The 20,851-nt window shown below is 38.7% G+C and overlaps 1 protein-coding gene across 8 annotated transcripts in view; it reads left to right on the top strand.

Moving 5' to 3' along the window:
- ITSN1 (intersectin 1) overlaps positions 1 to 20,851 on the top strand; it is a 118,536-nt gene that overhangs the window by 91,650 nt on the left and 6,035 nt on the right. For all 8 annotated transcript variants that reach the window (XM_072328675.1, XM_072328684.1, XM_072328622.1 and 5 more), the window contains 11 exons: positions 2,083 to 2,274; positions 11,548 to 11,669; positions 12,563 to 12,669; positions 14,123 to 14,306; positions 14,755 to 14,853; positions 15,656 to 15,823; positions 17,432 to 17,644; positions 18,160 to 18,281; positions 19,386 to 19,468; positions 19,564 to 19,647; positions 20,052 to 20,225. In XM_072328675.1, the coding sequence (XP_072184776.1) occupies positions 2,083 to 2,274; positions 11,548 to 11,669; positions 12,563 to 12,669; positions 14,123 to 14,306; positions 14,755 to 14,853; positions 15,656 to 15,823; positions 17,432 to 17,644; positions 18,160 to 18,281; positions 19,386 to 19,468; positions 19,564 to 19,647; positions 20,052 to 20,225 (1,548 nt within the window). The remainder of the gene's footprint in view (positions 1 to 2,082; positions 2,275 to 11,547; positions 11,670 to 12,562; positions 12,670 to 14,122; positions 14,307 to 14,754; positions 14,854 to 15,655; positions 15,824 to 17,431; positions 17,645 to 18,159; positions 18,282 to 19,385; positions 19,469 to 19,563; positions 19,648 to 20,051; positions 20,226 to 20,851) is intronic.

Below are 20,851 nucleotides of genomic sequence, written 5' to 3' on the forward strand. Positions count from 1 at the left end.
AAATTGTTCAAAAAAGGAAACAAAGACCTAAAACAATGGAGCTCAGAGAAAGCCTTAGCCTACTTCCATAGTTAGTAATGGCTTTTGGAGCTGTTGCTGATAGTTGCTTAACATAATTGAAGAACTTCCTTTCTGGGACTACTTGATGAGCGTTTTATTTAAGACTGAAGTGCTTTCTAAGCTGTATGACCAGGTGTAAGCAAGATCAAGATGAGGTCACTTCTTCAAGCTCAATGGAGGAGTCCCATCTCTTCAAAACCCTCTTAAATCACCTCCCGAAGTTATAGGTGGTTCTTGAGATCCCATTTAGATATTCTGATGATTCTACTGGTCAGCACCAAATTCCAAGAAATTCTTTTAAGTAGAGGAGAATAATCTGAATGAAAAGTTCCTGGAAGAAGGAAACTCTTGAATGTGTTACAAATCTGTTAATGTACCCACTTTTCTCAAGTATGATCTAGTTTAAGCTTTTTATTGTTCCTAATTTTAGTAACAGCCTGTAAACATTTAACAAGAATGTTGTAAAACAGATTCACAGGTCTTTAAAGTGAAATATGAACATCAGTGCTGTTCATACATTTTAACTTGTATTAGTCCAAAACTACCTACACAGTAGGTGGTATGCCATAATATGCATTTTATATCCAGTATGCTAGGGAAATGTGCTCTTTGAAAAGTTGATGTATTAGATGTGATGAGTAACAGTGAATGCCCATTGACTTTATATTTTTTATTAACTTTTACATTTTAATTAGAATTATTTTATTCTCTCTTGCAAGTAACTAAATGAAATCTTGAGATATATGCTCAGGTCCTGTTAAATATATAGTTATATATATTAAATGTTAAATATATATATATATATATATATAAATACTATATTATGTATATAATATAAATATCGTATATGTTTGATTATGAGGTTTGCAAACAGATGTAAAATATTAACTAAGAGGAGTTGAATAATTTCTGGAATACAAATTCCTAAAAAAGGAAGGAGCTGTTTGTCAAATTTAATTAAATTGTTGGCTATGTAAAAGAACAAAAATTCAAGAAAACTGTAGATTGAGAATAGAGACAACATGACAGGAAGGCTAATTTAGCCAGCAGTGTTGTGTCTTAAGGCAAAATACCAGAAGCCCTGTGTCTTGGCAATAAGAAATCAGCAGAGAAATAGAGGAAATTATATAACTTAAATAAACAGGCCTCCTACTTTAGAGAATTAAGAAAATTGCTCTATTATAACTGAAGAGAAACTGCTGTATCCTGAGAACCATCCAAGTTTGATGAGTTTTATAGTAAGAAAACAGAAAAATTGCTTCTGGCAACAGTCCCATGGAGCCAAAAGGACACCCTGAATGACCTTGTAGCTTTTTACTTTTTTCATCTTTCCAAGGTTTTTATGCTCCTAATGACTATAGGGCAGCACAAGAGTATCACAATTGCCTTTCTCTTGAATTATAGGTCTGTTCAGTGTGGCCAGTGCTAATTGGAAAGCAGTGCCTTTCTCAAATAATTAAACTTAAAATGTTTCCTAATCTTTTCTGTCCGTTGAGTGGTTCAACTGGAAAGGATACTTATTTAGAACAGGGTGGTGAGGATGCAAAATGCTAATTTTATAAATACATTATAAGTTTGGTGCTTTTATAGACAGAAATATCTATACATAAAGCTGAAGTTTCAGTAGACAGCTAACGTCCCTTAAGTGTTAAATTCTAAATTTTTCCAGTCTCTCACTGTTGAGCACTCTCCATCAAAAATATTTTGGGTGCAGTTCCAGTGGGTTACACTGTTCTCATTTGCACTGTTGTGCTCTGTCCCTCGTATTGTGATACTGACCCCTCAGTAGGCTGACTGAGAGGGTAAAGCTATGTGGAAGGTCTTTGCTTTTTTAAATAACCGTGAGCCAAATTGTGGAGGGCTTGGATAAATTCTGGTTCAGGGACAGAGGAGAGAGGGGCAAGAGCACAGCAGTGCCAGTGTAGATCAGTGCACTATCATGGAACTTTACTGTGACATCTGCAGTGTTTAAGCTTTGCTGAAACGTTACCAGTGCTACAGAACTCTTCCTTTATCTTTCAGTGTGCCAAGTAATTGGCATGTATGACTACACTGCACAGAATGATGATGAGCTAGCATTCAATAAAGGCCAGATTATAAACGTCCTTAACAAGGAAGACCCAGACTGGTGGAAAGGGGAGGTGAATGGACAAGTGGGTCTCTTCCCATCCAACTATGTGAAGCTGACAACAGATATGGACCCAAGCCAGCAATGTAAGTGACCCTCTCTGCTGCCATGCTGTGATTATTTATGTAGTACTTTAAGACGAAACATGCAGCATTGCTGTGATTCTGCTGTGGTTTGCAGAACTCAATGCTTCACCACTGCTGCACTTGGCAAAGTCTCTTTGAAGACCTTCTGTAATGCAAACCTTATTTTATGTTTGTTTTATTTTTAGTTCCCATCCCCTTTGTAGCATGTTACCTTTTATCATTTTTGCACCATGCTGTTTACATGCCTGACTCATTTTCCTAGCTTGAATTTGCTCATTGTTTTGTTTTGCTTATGTGTTGTTTTCCTCCTTTTTCTAGGAATCATATGTTGTCCATCCCCCACTCAGGCTTGAAAGTCCTCAAAGAGACCCACTATCCCATATCACTGCCCAGAGGGATGATGGGAGATGCAGCCTTGATCATGTGACTTCCAGCATGATCATCTACTGCCTTCTGAGTAGAAGAACACACTGCAGAGCAGTTTACCTCATTTTACATTAGTTGCATGTAATCACAATGTTTGAGTTAATTACCTGCAGATATAGACGCAAAATTAAATGAAACAAACAAACAAACAAAAAAACAACAAAAAATCAGAGGATAGTGGGTCCTTTTGTGGCTTTCATAGTTACCAAACTAATTTTTCCACCTTTGCACAGGTGCTTTTGCAGTTTTAAAATTATTTTTAAGTATATATTTTAGCCTTTTAAAAGGAAAAGTATAAATTAAATTTCTTCATTTTAATCTCGTTTGTGCAAAAAGACCCACTATCAAGGAATGCTGCATGTGCTGTTAAATTTGTTCCAAATGTCCATAAATTTGAGATTTTATGTATCTTTCTTTTTTATTGTTCGCTTGTCCAGTGTTGTCAATATGTCTTTTTTTTATTATTATTTTTAATTTTTTTTTTAATTATTACAAAAGAACAGAAGGAGTTAAATCATTTTAAGGAACTTTAAATGCGCCCAATTGCAGATAAGGTGTTTTGTTGTAGTTCTTGTACTGTATGTATCAGGTGTTCATTGTTGAGTGTGTAATACATTGTGGAGAGAAGAAATTAACTTCCTTCCGATGCAAGAGATATTAACCTTGCATAATGTTGTTATCCCAGTTACGTTAATCTTATTTTGCACATTACTTGTAGCTGCATACGATTAGAAAACATCCTGGTTTGTGTTTGTCTCAGATGTTTCAGTTTTTGCATTTTTTGTGTCAAAAATCAATAGAACGCTGCATTCATGTGATGTTTGAGCATTAACTTCTTTTTTTTTTTCATCTTGGTTACATGAAGTTCATGGAGTTTGGTTTTTCATTTTTACTTTCTCGTGACTATTGAACAACGCTTTTTGAACAAGTAATTTTCCTGACAAGAAAGAATGTATAGAAATATCTCCCTGCAATTAATTTCCAATGTTTACATTTTTTTTAAAACTAGACTGTGGAATTTATACAAATTAATATTAAATGGAGCTTACGGTCAAATATATGTAGTAGATGTGCTGTAGCTAAGCCATGTTTGCCTTTCCAGCATTAGTTACAAGCTCTTGATGAAATGCCTGGTGCTGTCAGTGCAGAAACCCTCTCTACCCAACGCCTCAAGCACAATATAGCATTTATACTAATTACTTTACCATTTAGTTAACTTCTGTTTTATGTACTTCACTTATTTCTATATTTCATGCTGGCAGTGTTGTAGAATTTCTAATCCTACCCCATCTCCCTCCTTCTGACCCACCATGCGGTGCAAAGAACAAGTGAAGCTCCGTATTCAATTGCACTTCAGTATTTCATCAATATGAATGTAAAATATATAAATATATAAAAACCTGCAGCTTTAACAACTGTAATACAGCCTTTAAAATTAGTCACATGTATAGATAATTAAATTCTTCATATAAAAGCTAGACTAAAATGTGTTTGTTGTCTTGTTGCTGTGTACACGCAGAATTCACCAAGTGGCATTAGTGCATGTAGTGAATTTGCCACCAGAATAGCCTGAAGCCCTCCTGTTTAATTTCTGAATGACACCTGTGTTATTACTTTGAATATTATTTGATTATAATTGTGATCAGCTGCAAACTTTTGCACCTTTCTTTCTCTATTCATTGCCTTCTACGTGTTACGGAACAGTAGGTACTTTTTGACACTATGCTAGTAGATATATTAAGTATACTTTTTTATTTTACTGTGGGTTTACATTGACCTAGGCTCTGCATTGTATGCCAGAAGCTCTAGTCTTAAAACATGCACAATTGCACAGACGTTGGACATTGTTTTTAGGTAGTATCTAACATGCACATTTTTTCCTTTATCACTCTGCCATAGAAAAAAGGTTCTCTTCTTCAATGTAGCCATTTGCTGAACACAGTGCTGCCTCGTATCTGACAGAAATTGAACATAACTTAATACTTGTATTTTTCAGTTGCCATTGTTTTGCTTGCTGAGAACTATGTAGCAGATTCTCCTCCATTATTTCAATATTTCATGCATTAAAATGTTATTTTAATGAAAGGGTATCTCTATGTTCCCATAATGAGCTATTGTGTTGAAAGATTTATAACTTGACTAAAAGCTTTTGTCCTAGGGGACTCTGTGGGTTTTATGACTTCAGGCCAGATACACACTTTCTCTACATATTGAAATATTGGCAATACTTTGGATATAGGACATTCAGATGCTGCTTTTTAAAATTATTCTTACATTAAGGGAGAAAAAAAAAATAAAACTATTACAATATCTGCAGGTTCTATGTTTTCTAACATGCTTCTTGAAAACACCGAGACTGATGTCTCATGAAAGATACTCATAATCACAGTGCCCTAGAAGTTCCTGAGGTCAATTTTCTACTGAATTGGATAGAACAGACTGAAACTGTCCTTCTGTAGATACACACACTGGTGTATGTTGTGCCAGGATTCCTCATACAGAAGAGTGCTGTGTATTACTCAACTGAGCAACATCTTATAAATCAGTCTATTCTTGAGAACAGTTAACTCATAAAAACCTCAAAACACATTTTAAAAGTCCCAGACAAAGATATTCAGACCACTGTGGCTTGTAATGAAGTTTATTGTTGAAAGACTTATAATGTTTATTTACTCAATTATTAAAAATTCTTATGCATACTACTATAGATCAGCATGGTACTGTTTAAATGTACTTATTATCAGTCATTTCCAGTGGGTAGTAGGGAAGATTGGGGCCCCCAGTACAAGAAGATGTCAAGCTCTTGGAACGAGTCCAGAGGAGGGCCCCTGATGATCAGAGGGCTGGAGCACCTCTCATGTGAAGAAGGGTTGAAGGAACTGGGCTTGTTTAGCTTAGAGAAGAGAAGACTCTGGAGAGACCTCATTGTGGCCTTCCAATACTTGAAGGGAGTGTGTAAACAGGAATGGGTACAACTGCTTATGAGGGTGGATAGTAATAGGACAAGGGAAAACAGTTTTAAACTGAGTCAGGGGAGGTTTTAGGTTCAATATTAGGAGGAAGTTTTTCACACAGAGGGTGGTGACGCACTGGATCAAGTTGCCTGAGGAGGCTGTGGATGTCCCATCCCTGGAGGCATTCAAGGCCAGGCTGGATGTGGCTCTGGGCAGCCTGGTCTGGTGGTTGGTGACCCTGCACGTAGCAGGGGGGTTGATCACTGGATGATCATTGTGTTCCTTTTCAATCTAGGCCATTCTATGACTACGATATGATTCTGTGATTGTATTAAAATGACATCGCACATATTCTCCCTTACCCATCTGTATTTTTATCAATATATGTGAGAAAGGAAGTACAAAAGTAATTCCTTAGTAAAGTAAATTGAAATAATCCATCAAAAATAATAGTTTTTCAGGATTGTGTCTCAATTCAGTTTTGACTCTCCTTAGTGGTTCATCTGAGAAGCTCTTTCGTCTCCTAAAAACATGCAATTACCTCCCAAAATACACCTGTCTCCTGTTATGTGGAGACTTATCTCCTTATGCGGAGATGTGCCCACACTCTTGTCTCTTCAGTTCTTCGATTTGTGGCTACAAATCCAACAAACACTAATCTTGATCAAGGCTGAAATAAGATTTCCATGATCTACATAGACAAAGATTAGAAATTGCTCAGATGATTTTCATTTTGATTTGCAATTTAAGTCAGCATTAAGAGCGGCCTTGTGGCTGCCTAATCAGTTGAATGCATTCTTTATATCAGCTTTCATTTGTGAAGTACTTTTTCCCATTGCAGCAGGAAATCAGGAAAAGGAGCTGTCACTTGAGATATGTCGATAAGACTGCATTTAGAGAGTGCTTTTACTTCTGGTGGTTCTTTTCCTTTAGAGTTGTTCTGTTTATCTTGAGGAAAAAAAAAAATCTGTATTCACAGAATTATTCTGCATTCTTGCAAAATTATTACAATTGAGTATTTCATGGATGATGTATCTGCTAGTGTGTTGAAATGGAAAGATTTTTATACCTGAGGTAATTTTACAGCAAGTTAATATACAGCTTCTAGAAAGGGTTGGAGTCACCATAGCGTTACATTTCTCCATGAGCACAGAACTTGGCTCCATGTTCTAGCATAAACTTCTCATTCTCCTTTGTTTATAGCCCACCTCTTTGAGTGTCCCCACATCGGCAGCTTTACCTAGCAGTAAGAAGAAAGCTCAGTGCTTCTGATCTCAACTTGCATTTGGCCCATCATGGTGCCCATTTGTACCCACTGAGTGCTGAGCTGATGCTGCCAGCTCCAGTGATGCCCATACAGCCATGAGCTGATGTCATCACTACTGAAGTGCTGCTCTGCACTGGGTTCATGTCAGTATCCCAAATAGCAGTTTTCTGTTTCCTGGTCTAGCTTGCTGAAACCTGATTTCATAGATTTTTGTCCCCTATCGTATTCATCTCTACCAAGTGCATTTCTCAGCTGAATTGTTTTGTATGTTGGATTAATTCCATTGAAGTCTATCTGGTTCAATTCCTTCACATTACATTTTTTTTTGAGGCGAAGACCTGGAGCCAGGAAAAGGTAATGGATGGAGGTCAGCATGAGAAAGTGAAAAATTAATGAAATATTTGAACTCTTAGAATATGAGATGCCCCATACTGCAAGTGCAGTACCTATGTAGCATCTTTATTTTTGTGAAGACAATGTGAAGCTGGGTTGTGCCATTCCATCAGCCTGGACCTCTGGCTGTTGCTCTTGATTGATGTGCTGTTACAGTGAAGAAAGAGGTCAGGGGCTCAAGATCGGTCCTGGGTTGTAATTCCAAGGTGAGAGTTACAGTTCATTGATGCAACATAAACTAGTCCAGGACTTAGTTAACTCAGATAACAGGAGTTACTACAAAAGATCCTCAAGATGCTGTTAGGTCTGTGTGGATTGGCAGTGGCAGCCCCGTCACCTGATGATAGCTGATTGGTGTGAACAGGAGGAAACACATGCTATGGGTGACCGCTCAGCAAAAATGAAATGCTGTTTAATAGTTTGCAAGCGTGACTTTCCAGATTTACTTTGTGATTCTACTCTGCTTCCCAGAGGAAAACGCTCTGCTCTACTGATAAATGGGTATAACAGTCTTGTTCAGAAATTCCGAACACACTGAAATCACTGAAAATGGCTGTGAAATGGGATTTTGCATTACAGAAGGTAGAGGAGGAAAGATCTGTTGGATCACCAGTGTATGAGCCGTCCTCATCAAAAGCCTGAAATAGTCTCTCAGTAGTGAGTCCAAACCACAGGGTGTTCACAGGAAATCGGTGTTTGCATGTGAAGCCAGTTGATAAGAAGAATGAATGTCCAGATGCTGTACTTTGAGTGAAGAAATGCTATTGTGTTGCCAGGAGTACTGTTTCTCCTCACTTAATGTTTTGGAGGAAAACTGTGATGTAATTTTTTACTGCTTCTGGTTCCCTGTAATAGCAACCTTGCCCACCACAACTGGGTGGTCTTTAAGGTCCCTTCTAATCCAGTTCTGTGGTTCTATGACAACAGAGTGGATTCCTGTCTACTGTGATCTTACTGTTGCAGACTGGTCCAGTCTGAACTTATAGTGAAAACTGGCAGTTAGAGTGTTCAGAAAGTCTCCCTGAATTTAAAGAAATAAGAAGTTGTGCCTATGTACTGAGAGCAGTGAGTTCCACAATGAATTCTTCTGTCTGTAGAGACGCGATCCATGATGCATTGCTTTCGAGCTTAGCAATTAGCTTAGAAAACTTAAATTTTCAGGGCTGCCTTTGCAAGGAAAAGAAAAAAAATGTTTAGTTTTTACAATGATATTTATTTTCAATGAATTTCTAGAACCCTCAGTTCTATCTATGAGGTGGTAGGATGGCAGATTTCTGACACTGCTGTTGTTCACATTTGTTACAGAATTAAAGGACAGAAGGTTACGTATTCACTGCACTGTGAACAACATGCTGGATATCATGATTTCTCCATTATTTTCTGCACTTACTATGTTTTTTTGATAGTTAAAGATTCAAATTCAGCTTCTGCAATCTTTCAGATGGTATCCAACTCCAGAGCGGGAGAGAAAATAGAAAGGAATGGTATCTGATAACCTAAAAGGTAGAATAGAGTGCCTAGTTTTAAGTACTTGAATGGTAACTACTTGTGAGCTTTAAGCTAGAAACTTTAACTGGTTCTACACTGAGGTAAGGTCCTGGACTTCACCCATAGCAGAACTTTGCCATTTGTCAAGGGAAATGCCTGATATCAGGGGCACTTTGGCAGGAGTCCCTTTTAGCGGGATGAATTCATGAATGGTGTTATTTCAGCTGCACATGGAATTTGGATGTACATAAAAGTACTTCACACAGTACTTTGGCTTCCATGAATAACCAGCTAGAGCTGTATGGCCTTGACATTCCAGCCTGAAAAAGAACAGAGTTCTTGCATGGTATTTTTGATACAAAGATGCGACAATTCTTAATACTTGTGCACCTAATCAAGAAAATCCCTTGTGAGAAAAGTCTCTCCTGCATTTCCTGCAGTAACTGCAGTAGGCAGTTTCCCCAAATACTTAGCACTCAAGGTTGAACCCTCCATTGATGTTCGGAGTAACCCATTTAAGTCCCAGCTGGCTATCTGTCAAACTGGCCGCCGGAATGTAGTTCAAAATGTTAAATACTTCCATCTAAAGGCTGGTGGTGGTTGGAAACAGCACTTCAAGCCAAGGTCATCGGCATCTTTGAACACTAAAACTCGTCAGCCTCTAGAGAAAAATCATTAAACATTTTGTTGACTTCTAATGAAGCTGATGCTGCATGGGGAGAACTGATTCTGTTAATTAGAATAGTGATGTACACGATAACTAAGAAAATGCTTTGAAAGCAGTCGCTTATTAAACAGACTTGAAACTTCTGACTTTGGAAAAATAGTGAGAATTATAATTATTTTGGCTTGAAGTTGCCAATTAACACTTCTCAAAGCCAACTTTTTAATTCCAAGCAAAGTTTGAATTGTATCTTTGAAAGGACTGCAATACAAGCATTTCAGAGGAACATTGTCAGCATGCTACGTTGACAATCTGATATGTATTCAGCTGCTTGCTTATAGAGGAAAATAGCTCAACTTTTTTTTTTTATTTATTTTTATTTTTTAAAGAAATCTATCTTTTATCTGGAGCACAGATTAGTGAAAGCAACCTGTCCCAAGGCATTCATGAGGAATTTAATGGTGATAGGTGGTGGACCTTGCTAGTTGTGTAGTGCGGAGTCAGGTTCTGAATTACGTTTGGGAAGCTGAAGATGCAGTAGATACTATCTAAGTATTAATTTTACATGCAAAGAACTGAAGGAGTTGGCTAGGGTGTGATATGATTAGTAGCAGCAGCAGTTCACTAAATGAAAGCGTTTGAGAACATCTGATCTAAAAGCACGCCTGTTAGATCACGTTGTGTTGGAGTCATGGACTGATGCTGGTGAACAGTAAAATACAAAAAGCTTTCACCATTTTAAACGCTGTGAAGTGAAGGTCTCACTGAATGTTTTTCAGTCAGATTTTTCTCCGTGTGGAAAATCTGTTTCAATGGGGAATGTACTGAATTTGCCAAATACTTTGTTGAGGGGTGGGGGAAAAAACTTAAAATGAAACATTTTGATTGTATCGAAGTAATTGTAGGTAGTATTTCTTTAAAGCAAAATATTTTAAACCCGTTTCAAAACAACTTCTGAAATGCGTTGTATTTTATGCAGAACAGTTATAAATGCTGCTAGAAGTGAAACAGGAAGAAAGCGTTTTCCTTGGCAATTTAAGAAGAATTCAATTGAGCTGTGATGAAACATACAGGGGATCTACAGGAAAGAAAAAAGTAACTAAGTATTCTGTTGTAATGCAGAATAGAAAATAGAACATGAAATTTGGAATATGCTTATAGTATAAAAATCCTAGAATTTACACAGAAGGTGGTTTAAAACAGAAGGACAAACTTGATGGAAGGTGTGTTCTTAGTTATAAGATTTCCTCCTGCTTTCTAAGGTATAGAACGACAATCAATCAACCCCTTTGACTCAGTCTGTAAACTAGTGAGATCTGTGAGGTGACTCCACTGACCTTCATGAGTTTTGGCTCAAGCCCTTCAAGACTTCTGCAGCAGTTTTTAACTGAAGTGTGATGAAGTAAATAAACCCTGCTTTGATGAGGATGCCTACTTTGACTTCGATAATAAAGGTTAAACTCGAATTGAGCTGAGAGCTGAAAGTCTAAGGAGCTCACCACAGCATTAATGTCACTGCAGTTCTCTTCCTTAATTCTGCTCCCTCTTAGGATAAATATATATGTTCTTTGGCATTAATTCCAGGTGACGTCTCTGTCCCCTTTTTATTAACAGTGATCCGTTTGGGGATTTATTTTACAGTGTGGTTCCAGTTGAACGACACAACTAAGGGCAACAGTGAACATCGGATTGAGGTTGAAATGGGCAGGTAGTGGTGAAGGGGACTTTTAAGCTTTGCTACCAGAGAAGAAACATTTAGAAATCCTGTTCATGCCACAGGGAGGTCTGCTTTAGTTTTTCCTGGACTGCATGCTTTCATTTTAATGGGACCTCCATTCACTTGCCTTGTTAACTGGCTATCACCTAGAAATGACTTTGATTTAAATAATAAAAAAAAACGTTAATGACATTTTTATTCACTAAGAGATGAAAGATTGTAAGCGCTGTGTCATTACGTGTGAATTATGATTAAATGAACAGGCAGAAGTTACTGTTCATTAAGCATTATTTGAACCTCTGCAGATCTGGATCAATTTGAAAACTGCTATAAGTAAAATCCAGGATTCTTTTGTGTTTTCCAGGGTGTGCAGATTTGCATCTTCTGGATATGCTGACACCTACTGAAAGAAAAAGGCAGGGATACATCCATGAGCTCATTGTCACAGAAGAGAACTACGTAAATGATTTGCAGTTGGTCACAGAGGTAAGGAGACACAGCGCGTTTAGGAGCAGGGTTTATTCATTCATGTTTTTGAAGTAAGTTGGATTGATAATTTCATCCTCAAACTCATTCGGTATCACTGCTGTGTTGGATTTCCTAGGAATGATCTGTGTTAAATTTTCATATGTGTATATGTATGAATGTCTGGGTGTGTGTCTTGTATATATATGAATGCCTGGTGTGTGTCTAACTGATGGTTAGCCCTTGTGTTATTGTTGCTGATGTTTCAATTGTCATTTAAGTCAACTATTTTCGCTCTTGATTTTGAATGTTTACTTCTCATATGTAAGTTCCTAAAGCTTGAAGTGCATCATGTACCAATTTCCACATGCACAGTGGCACTCAGTTATCACGTAGCCTGTTTCTCTTTAAATATTACAAGGTACATAGCATTTTTTATCTGTGGAAATTCATACAGGCAAGTGATGTGGGCAGTTCTTTTGACAGCAAGGGAAAGCCTTTTCTTTGAAAAAGAGGTCAAGTTATGCAAGCCTGAGACAATATGAGATAAGTCAGAACTTCCACAAAGGAGTCCAAAGTAAAACGTATTTTCAGTTGTTTATCAAAGTAGCCCTGGGCTATTTCACAGGAGACCTGTCACTAAAATTCCCAAGGTTAAAACAGAATATCCAGGCCACAGTGAACCACCAAGACCAATTCAGATTATTATCTTTCAAAGAAATAAGCTACTCACAAAGGTATTATTAGGTAGATGTGATAATGGGCACAGGGCATGCTTGAGGTCTGTTCTGCTGTTCTACTCTGATGTAAAGTTGTCTCACTTCCAAACTAAGGAAGTAAGCATCATCAGTCTGAGCAACTTTGATTATGCTTTATATATATTTTCTAAATTGCTTAATTTTCTGAATCCGTAGATCTTCCAGAAACCACTAATGGAATCTGAGCTGCTAACAGAAAAGGAAGTTGCTATGATTTTTGTTAATTGGAAGGAGCTGATTATGTGCAATATAAAACTACTGAAGTAAGTTTTTGGTTTTTGTTGTTTCTTTTTCCTCTGTATTTATCAACTACAAAATCACGGGCCTCTTCTTTTAGCTGCATTTGCTACTTAAGAAAATAGTAGCCAAAGGGTCCAGGCGTTTTTCCATGTTGGAAAAAGCAAGATATTATTGTTTGCTATAATTTTTTATTGTTGTTGAGAAAAATGCATCAGTTCTTCGCTGAGTGAGGATCTGCACTTAATTTGCTCTAAGGGTACCTGCACTGCAGAAGGCAAGGTCAGCTTCTCCTGAAGAGTAGTACCTCTCAGGGCTGCCCACAGTTCATATTTCTGCTTCCTCATTAACTTTCACGGTCCCATACCAAATTCCAGTTCCTTTATCTGTGAATGGGAAGCAAACTACAACCAACGTTCACTGCCACCTGAGTTGCCTGATGTATTCCTTCAGTTACTGTAAACTTTTTAACACCCGAATAAGCTGTTTTGTGAGAAGCAGTGCCAACAAAGCCTGGTTTGCTATGGATTTGTGCCCAGTGTACACTCTTCCTACCAAAGTCTTCAACTGCTGCAACTCCGACTCTCTACCACGAAACTCCACACAGTACATGTACCCTTATTTCCCCCTTCAATCTCAGCAGCCTCTGCCAGATCCCATCTTCCTTCCCTCATCTTTCTCACCTATCCTTGTTATTTCAGCAGGAGGGAAAGCCTCTTTTTTTGATAAAGAGGTCAAGTTATGCAAACCTGAGACACTGTAAGACAAATCAGAACTTACTTGATGGCATGTACAAACAAATTGCTTCTTTTGGCCATTGCCCAACAAAATGAGTAACAACTGAGTAACACCCGCATTTTAAGAAGCACGAGTATTAATAAAGCTCCTTTATTTTTTCCCTACTGGTTTGCTAATTTTCGTTGAAAGTGTAGGAATTTTGTAACTTTGAGATACCTCTGTTTTTGTTATGTGTTTGGAAATGGCCCACAAAATGGCAAGTTCTGACAGTGATAGAGCAGAGACAAGTGGTTTGATAATAAAACAGCAGATGGCAATAAAATGCCTTTCCTTAGAAAACCAGGCTAAAAGCTAGAAATAGCTTTGGGCCCAAGGTGGTGGTAAGGTTTTTACTCCTTGTTCAAGAGCATATCTATATACTCTTTCTAATAGAAACAGTGATGACATTCCTTCCTATACTGCATCTGATCTGGCTTTGCATTAATATTAATGTAAATGTAAATGTTAATGTAAAATTATAGATTGGTGATCACAAGAGGGAAAACTTAGATTGGCTGAGGGTGCAGTCTTGATTATTATGTTCTAATAATATGCAATAAATCCCGTGGCTTATCTGTTTATTATCCAGAGGTCTGTTCATTTCAGTAATGAATAAGAATCAACCGACTTATTTCATAGATCACAAATCATTATGTAGAGGTCTGCTTACTAATCGAACACACATGACCCTTTCATGTTTAGGGCCTTACGTGTGCGTAAGAAGATGTCTGGAGAGAAGATGCCAGTGAAAATGATTGGTGACATCCTGACAGCTCAGCTGCCACACATGCAGCCATACATTCGGTTCTGTAGCTGCCAGCTCAATGGGGCAGCACTCATTCAGCAGAAAACAGATGAAGTCCCTGAATTCAAGGAGTTTGTAAAAGTAAGAAGCATTCACCGTGTGTTTTGTATGCCATAAACTGCATTGCAGATTTCCAAAACATTGTCTGAAATAGCGCTGTATGTTGGATTGGAATGAGGAGTCTTAAGAATGAAGAGACTTGAGCACTCACTGAAGAAATACCCTTTTTGTTAAAGGAATGCCTTTTTTCAGTGAGCTGTACAGCTGTAAAAAAATTACTTCAGCAATGGTCTTGCAGTAATATGCTGAGAACTGAACAAATAATGGTGAGGAGATGCTTTTTGCTTGTTCTGACAAGTTAGGTGAATAATACATTGTAAAAAACACAAGAAATTCTAGTGCATTGACATTGTTTGTGACCTAATGGATTTAGTTGAGGCATTATGTTCATTTGTTGCATTACCTTTTCCTTATTTTGCTGGATTTTAAGCAAATTGACTAACACCATTTTACCTCTCTAATGTTTCAGAGGTTAGCAATGGATCCTCGCTGTAAAGGAATGCCACTATCAAGTTTTCTACTAAAGCCTATGCAACGGGTAACAAGATACCCACTAATAATTAAAAATGTATGTTCTTTTGCAAAGATGATGTTTTTGATGCTGCTTTGCTTGTAGCTTAATTACAGGATAGTTTTCCTACATTGTCACTATTAGATATCTGATATGCTAGGGAAAGTGGGATGCCCTTCTATATTTTATCACACTAGAGCAAATGCAGTAACTCATTTGCCTTCAACAAAATGTCTCTGGATTTCTCCAAGAAATAGTGGTGAGACTTACTTGCACACAAAGAACCAGAAGGCAATCAAAGCTGAATGAAAAGTTTGAAATTCAGAAAATTGAAGTATTGGATCTACCTTATGCTCATCTTTGCCTTTCTACGTGGTATCATTCCTTCCTCGTAGTCTCAGAAATGACATTCAGTATACAATCCTGAATGCCAAATCACTGCAGCTTACATTACCGGATAACTCGCAACCCTTTCCTAACTTTTATTTGCTGCCTAACACTTACCATCTTCAATAGTACTGTTGAAATTGAGCCCAGACTTTCGTAGAAATGAATCTAGTTACAAATTGGATGTTGTCGTTTAAGAGATTCTATAATCAGCTGTGTTTCTGTTTATGGCTGGAATTTGCATAGTTATGTCAGAAGAGTGAGTAGTGCACCGATGTAATGCAGACAGCTGTTCACCTACCGACTGTGTCGTCTCTTATTTTTCATGTTTGTCAAGCAGGAAGAGAAATGTGGAAGCCTCTGACCAGCTCTGATGAAAATGAAGAAATAAAACAGAAATTTAGGGTTCTCAAGATTCATATATTTTAAACGCAGATAATAGAAAAAGCTAACATGTTTTATTTACCTGTAGATAATAGAAAACACTCCTGAAAACCATCCTGACCACAGTCACTTGAAGCATGCTCTTGAAAAAGCAGAAGAATTATGTTCTCAAGTAAATGAAGGAGTGCGAGAGAAAGAAAATTCAGATAGGCTGGAGTGGATCCAGGCTCATGTTCAGTGCGAAGGTCTCTCTGAGGTAAACAACATGCAATTTAGAGTAATGGACACACTTCACTGTTTGGGAAGAAACCATGGCTCACTTATGGCTCTGCATCAAGGGAAAATGGTGTAATCATATCATATAATCTTCAATCATTTGTTTTCATCTTTCTTTGGCTCCCTTTCATTTGGGCACGTAATCCTTTTTGCTGCTTGTATTATTGTCTCCTACATGATAAATGTTGCTTTTGTTTCCTGCCTCTGGACTAGTGCCAGATTAAGTGCTGCAGTTTCCAACCACAGCTCTTCAGTTTCATGGCTCTTTATATTAATTATTGTATCATTGTATCTCACCCTGAAGCCATACCTGACCATCTTGGAGTGCTTTAAAAGTCATCACAGTATCTGCTTTTTGTAATAAAACTTCGTATACATTCTGAAAATGCGAGAATATTGATCAAGTCTCTCTCAAGACTTTACAGAGAGAATCACTGCCTACTAATGCATGTTATTTTTTAAGGTAACACGTTAAGCCTCTCTGCTGAAAACAGAATATTTGTGATGAACAGAGGATACTTTGATGGCCTCCCTATAATGGTGAAGATACTAGAGGCAGACAGATCACAACTTGATTTTTAAAATGTGTGCTGAGTTTTCAGTTCAGAAGATAAACAAATAATAAACACCTCTTGGTTTATAAAGTGGAAAGTGATGCATTTCGTCTTAAAAATCTATTTTGGGGGAAAGACAATTCTGACAAGTTCAGAAGGGCAAGAGTTGTGTTTGGCTGTCTTAAAACTACTGCCTGAAGGGAGATGGCTGCTTTTGTCTTTTGTACATGATGTCTAACCCTGGAACATGAGTAATATTACCTGAATGGCCAACTGACTGCTTGCTGACAAGGCGATGCTGGTAACACCTTAAATATGTGGCAAGCAGTACCCAGGCCTTCCCCCTGTAGTCTTCTGGCTGAGGTCTTTCTAATCTGTAGAAGGAGCTACTCCAGATCTACCTGCCTGGCTAGCAAGGATGGCAGGGCCCACACCATCCTGACCAATGGAAATTAACTTAAAAATGAAAGGGCTAGCAAGCCTCTACAGAACTGCTAACCTCCAGATGAGTCTTGCATCTTTCTGGTTCCAGTCACTGGTCAGCAGCCGTCCTCTAAGCCCACCTATTATGGGGGCACAAAGGCAGGTTGTCTGGAAGTCTCTTGTTATCTTGTTATGTTTGAGTGAGTGAAATTCAGACACAATTCAGAAATGCTGTTCTTGTTAAGAAAGCTCATCATTTGGAGAGGTCATTTGTGTAACTACTGCTCATCCAGGACAAGTCATCATGAACTCAGCTTTGCCCACAAAGGTGCATGTGCTTGGCAGAGAAACTCAAAAGGAGGCAAAAATGGTTTTGGCTTTTCTCTAATCGAGGACATGCCTTGTGCAACTGATGGGATGCCTTAAATTTCATATAACATTTTTATGACTTGCACTGCTTGTCACGCGCAAGGCAGAGACATTGCTCATCATCCCTGTGACACAAATTAAAACTAATGTCAGGACTCAAAACTGTATTTGATCTCTTTCAGGGGAACCTCGATTGTTTTACTTTATACAGTGCGTTGTTCTTCTTCTTCTACTTTTCGCAGCAACTCGTATTTAATTCTGTTACAAACTGCTTGGGACCACGCAAGTTTCTGCACAGTGGGAAGCTTTATAAAGCCAAGAGTAACAAGGAACTGTATGGCTTTCTGTTCAACGATTTCCTCCTCTTGACTCAGATCATAAAACCTCTTGGCTCTTCTGGCACAGACAAGGTCTTCAGCCCCAAGTCTAATCTGCAATACAAAATGTACAAAACTGTAAGTACCATTCTTAAATGGTGGCTTGGATAGTTATATACTTACAAAAGTTCAGGAGGCAGCACCCACATACCGTACATGTGGGCCTTTATATAGAAGAATGTTGAAAGCTTTGGCATATGCTGAGGATTCCAGGGACCAATATTGAGCAAGCTGGTTGTCTGCTAGGTAAGGGAAGATGCTTTTGAAATCTGGCCAAAACAATTTCTTTAACAGAGTTCACATAACAAGGGGGTGATGCAGAGAGCAGTATTTGCTGCTCCCTGTGGGAAGGGAGAGATTTCTATATCTCATAACGCTGTTTGCTTACTTGAGGAGAAATGTTTCCAGAGTGTGGATGCACCTTAATAAGAAGAAAATTCTTAAAAATGACATATTTTAAGACAGATGGGAGGACAGCTGAAGGGGAGAAACTGTTGTGGGCACAAATGAAATCTGTTCTGAATCGCTCTGTCTTGCATGCCTCTGTTTGGATACTGTGCAATGGAATACTAGCTTTGCCTAATGTTTTCCAGCCCATTTTTCTAAATGAAGTACTAGTAAAATTACCCACAGACCCTTCTGGAGATGAGCCCATTTTCCATATCTCCCACATTGACAGAGTCTATACACTCCGGGCTGAAAGCATTAATGAAAGGTAAGTACCCGCACAGGCCACGTTAGTGCTGATTTCTAAAGGCCTCATTCAAATGTGTTTGATGTACACGTGCATAGCAGTGTCCAAGCAGTTAATATTACATCTCCTTGTGCTTGAGAATAAAGTGATACTCAGTACATGAGAAGAATGGAGAAATAATGATACTTCCTGAATTCCAGTAATACCAGTGGTGAGATCAGCAGGATGGCTGGTGATTCCATTCTGTGGTAGTGTAAAGAAGCTAAAAGATTCAGTCCTATCTTATTCTTTTAATGTCCATCAGTTTTCTGTGCCAATGCAAGCATCTGCATGGCTGTATTTTGAATGAGATTCAGGAATGACTCAGATTAAAACATGAAGCAAAAACCTGCTGAGCAAAACTCAGTTTTAACCTGATTCTGTTTATAATGAGTAAACGAGAAAAGTGACAACTTCAGATAGTGACTTATGTCTCTGGCAAGCTTACAAAGACAGGGTTGCACTGAGTTATGTTGAAAAGATTGGTCTGCAGACTTCTAAGTTGTTGAAAAATAACTTTTGTTAAAATTCAGAAGCTGAAAAATCAGCAAAAAACAAACAAACCAACCCCAAACACATTGTATAGATAGTATTATGCCAGCTCGAGAATGTGTTACCTGGAAAAATCCCAATGCATAAAACATCCCGTTTGCAACACCAGGGGGCCCGGGTTCGAATCCCCCCCTGTGGAGCAGGGGGTAGAAGTGCCGCTCTGCTACACAGAGGGCTCGAATCCCGGGAGTTGGACTCGATGATCTCTAAGGTCCCTTCCAACTCGCACAATACTATGATACTATGATACTATGATACTATGATCTTTGCTCCCTGCCTGTTCATAGTTCTCTTGAGCTTCCATTGTGTGATGGGATCTGCTAGGCTGCAATGATTACATTTCTACAGGTGCTATGAATTCCAGCAAGATCTCTTCCAAGCAGAAAGCTTCAGCGTAGCAGAGCCCATGGTGGGGTGGGGGCCTTAGGCTGCAAGAGGTTGAGAAGGAGGGCCAGCTTTACTGTTGCCTGTAGTACAGTAGGGAGTAAGAGGAGAAATGGTATTTTGCAACCTTTTTCTCTTTTCCTTCTGAAGGACTGCGTGGGTTCAGAAAATTAAAGCTGCTTCAGAACTTTACATAGAGACTGAAAAGAAGAAGAGGGAAAAGGCCTACTTAGGTACAGCATGGGGTACTGGGGTTCCCATTGTTCGTGGGGAAGTCCCTGGGCCAGAAAATACATTATGGACTTCTGTCTCTTCTGTTTCACCACAGTTCGCTCACAAAGAGCAACAGGCATTGGGAGGTTGATGGTGAATATTGTTGAAGGCATTGAACTAAAACCTTGCAGATCCCACGGTAAGTGTCTTGTGATTATACGCTCTATGAAGGAGACATTCCTATGTGACTAACAGACATTCTGTCAACATATTTTTGTTCAACAAAGCTGTTTTAGTGAACTTAAAATGCGCAAAGGTGATTCTGTGCTGTTCAGTAGCAGTCATGCAGTTGTCTTGTGCTTTATCATTTGGCTCATACAAACAGCTTTTACCACATAAACTATTTCAAAAGAGATCATCAGCCACAAAATCCTTAATGAAGAGTGGCAAGTGCTTGGCACCTTGCAGAATTGTGCCCCTGGTTATTAAAATGACAGCAGGACCACCGTCTTCACCTGGTCTGTTGGCTGCGAGAAGAAGATGGCATTCAGACACACACCTGAAAACATGATTACATTTTTCTGTTGGTTTCCTGCTTCCCAGGAAAGAGTAATCCATACTGTGAGGTGACAATGGGCTCTCAGTGCCACATCACCAAGACAATGCAGGACACCCTCAATCCGAAGTGGAACTCCAACTGCCAGTTCTTTATCAAAGACCTCGAGCAAGACGTGCTCTGCATCACGGTGTTTGAGAGGGACCAGTTCTCCCCAGATGGTAAGCAGGGGGCAGCCACCCTTCCAAGGGTGGTTTCAGACCTCCCATTTTGAAGAGGTTCACTCCCACTGAGGTAAATACTGAACCCCTGTGCATATTTGACACACTCTCACTCCCCAGTGTAGTCACGTTTGTGTTGGAGCAAAAAGAATTGCGCTCTTTCTGGGTTTTTGGGTTTCCTTTCTTGTGCAGTTTGACAGTAACTGAAGTGCAGTTTGTAATTCTGCTAAGCCTTTACATGTAATTCTGGATGCTTTTTGCAAATGGACAAATTAATGGAGGAGGAAAAGAAATGTTGTCAGGTTCCTGTAACAGGCAGTAGAAGAAATGAACTCAAGATTCCCAACCCATTTTAATTTCATAACTTACAGTAGACATACGGAGCACTGAGAAATGTCTTTTGGAGTAATTTTCCCTCAGGAAGTATTTGGGCAGGACTGTCATTTGTGTGGCCAGTACCATTTGCCCCAGTGACCTTGTCGCTGTTGTGATCCATCCCTTGCTCTATCATCTGAGAGCTACTCGTTCAGTTCAAGCTGGGCAGCAGCCTTTGGCCTTTTTTCTAACATATCATAGAATAAATAAGCTACTTAAGCAAAGCAGCTGTGAAGTACATGGTGCATCTT

Source organism: Excalfactoria chinensis, chromosome 1, assembly GCF_039878825.1.
Source record: "Excalfactoria chinensis isolate bCotChi1 chromosome 1, bCotChi1.hap2, whole genome shotgun sequence".
In the NCBI taxonomy this organism is placed as follows: domain Eukaryota; kingdom Metazoa; phylum Chordata; class Aves; order Galliformes; family Phasianidae; genus Excalfactoria; species Excalfactoria chinensis.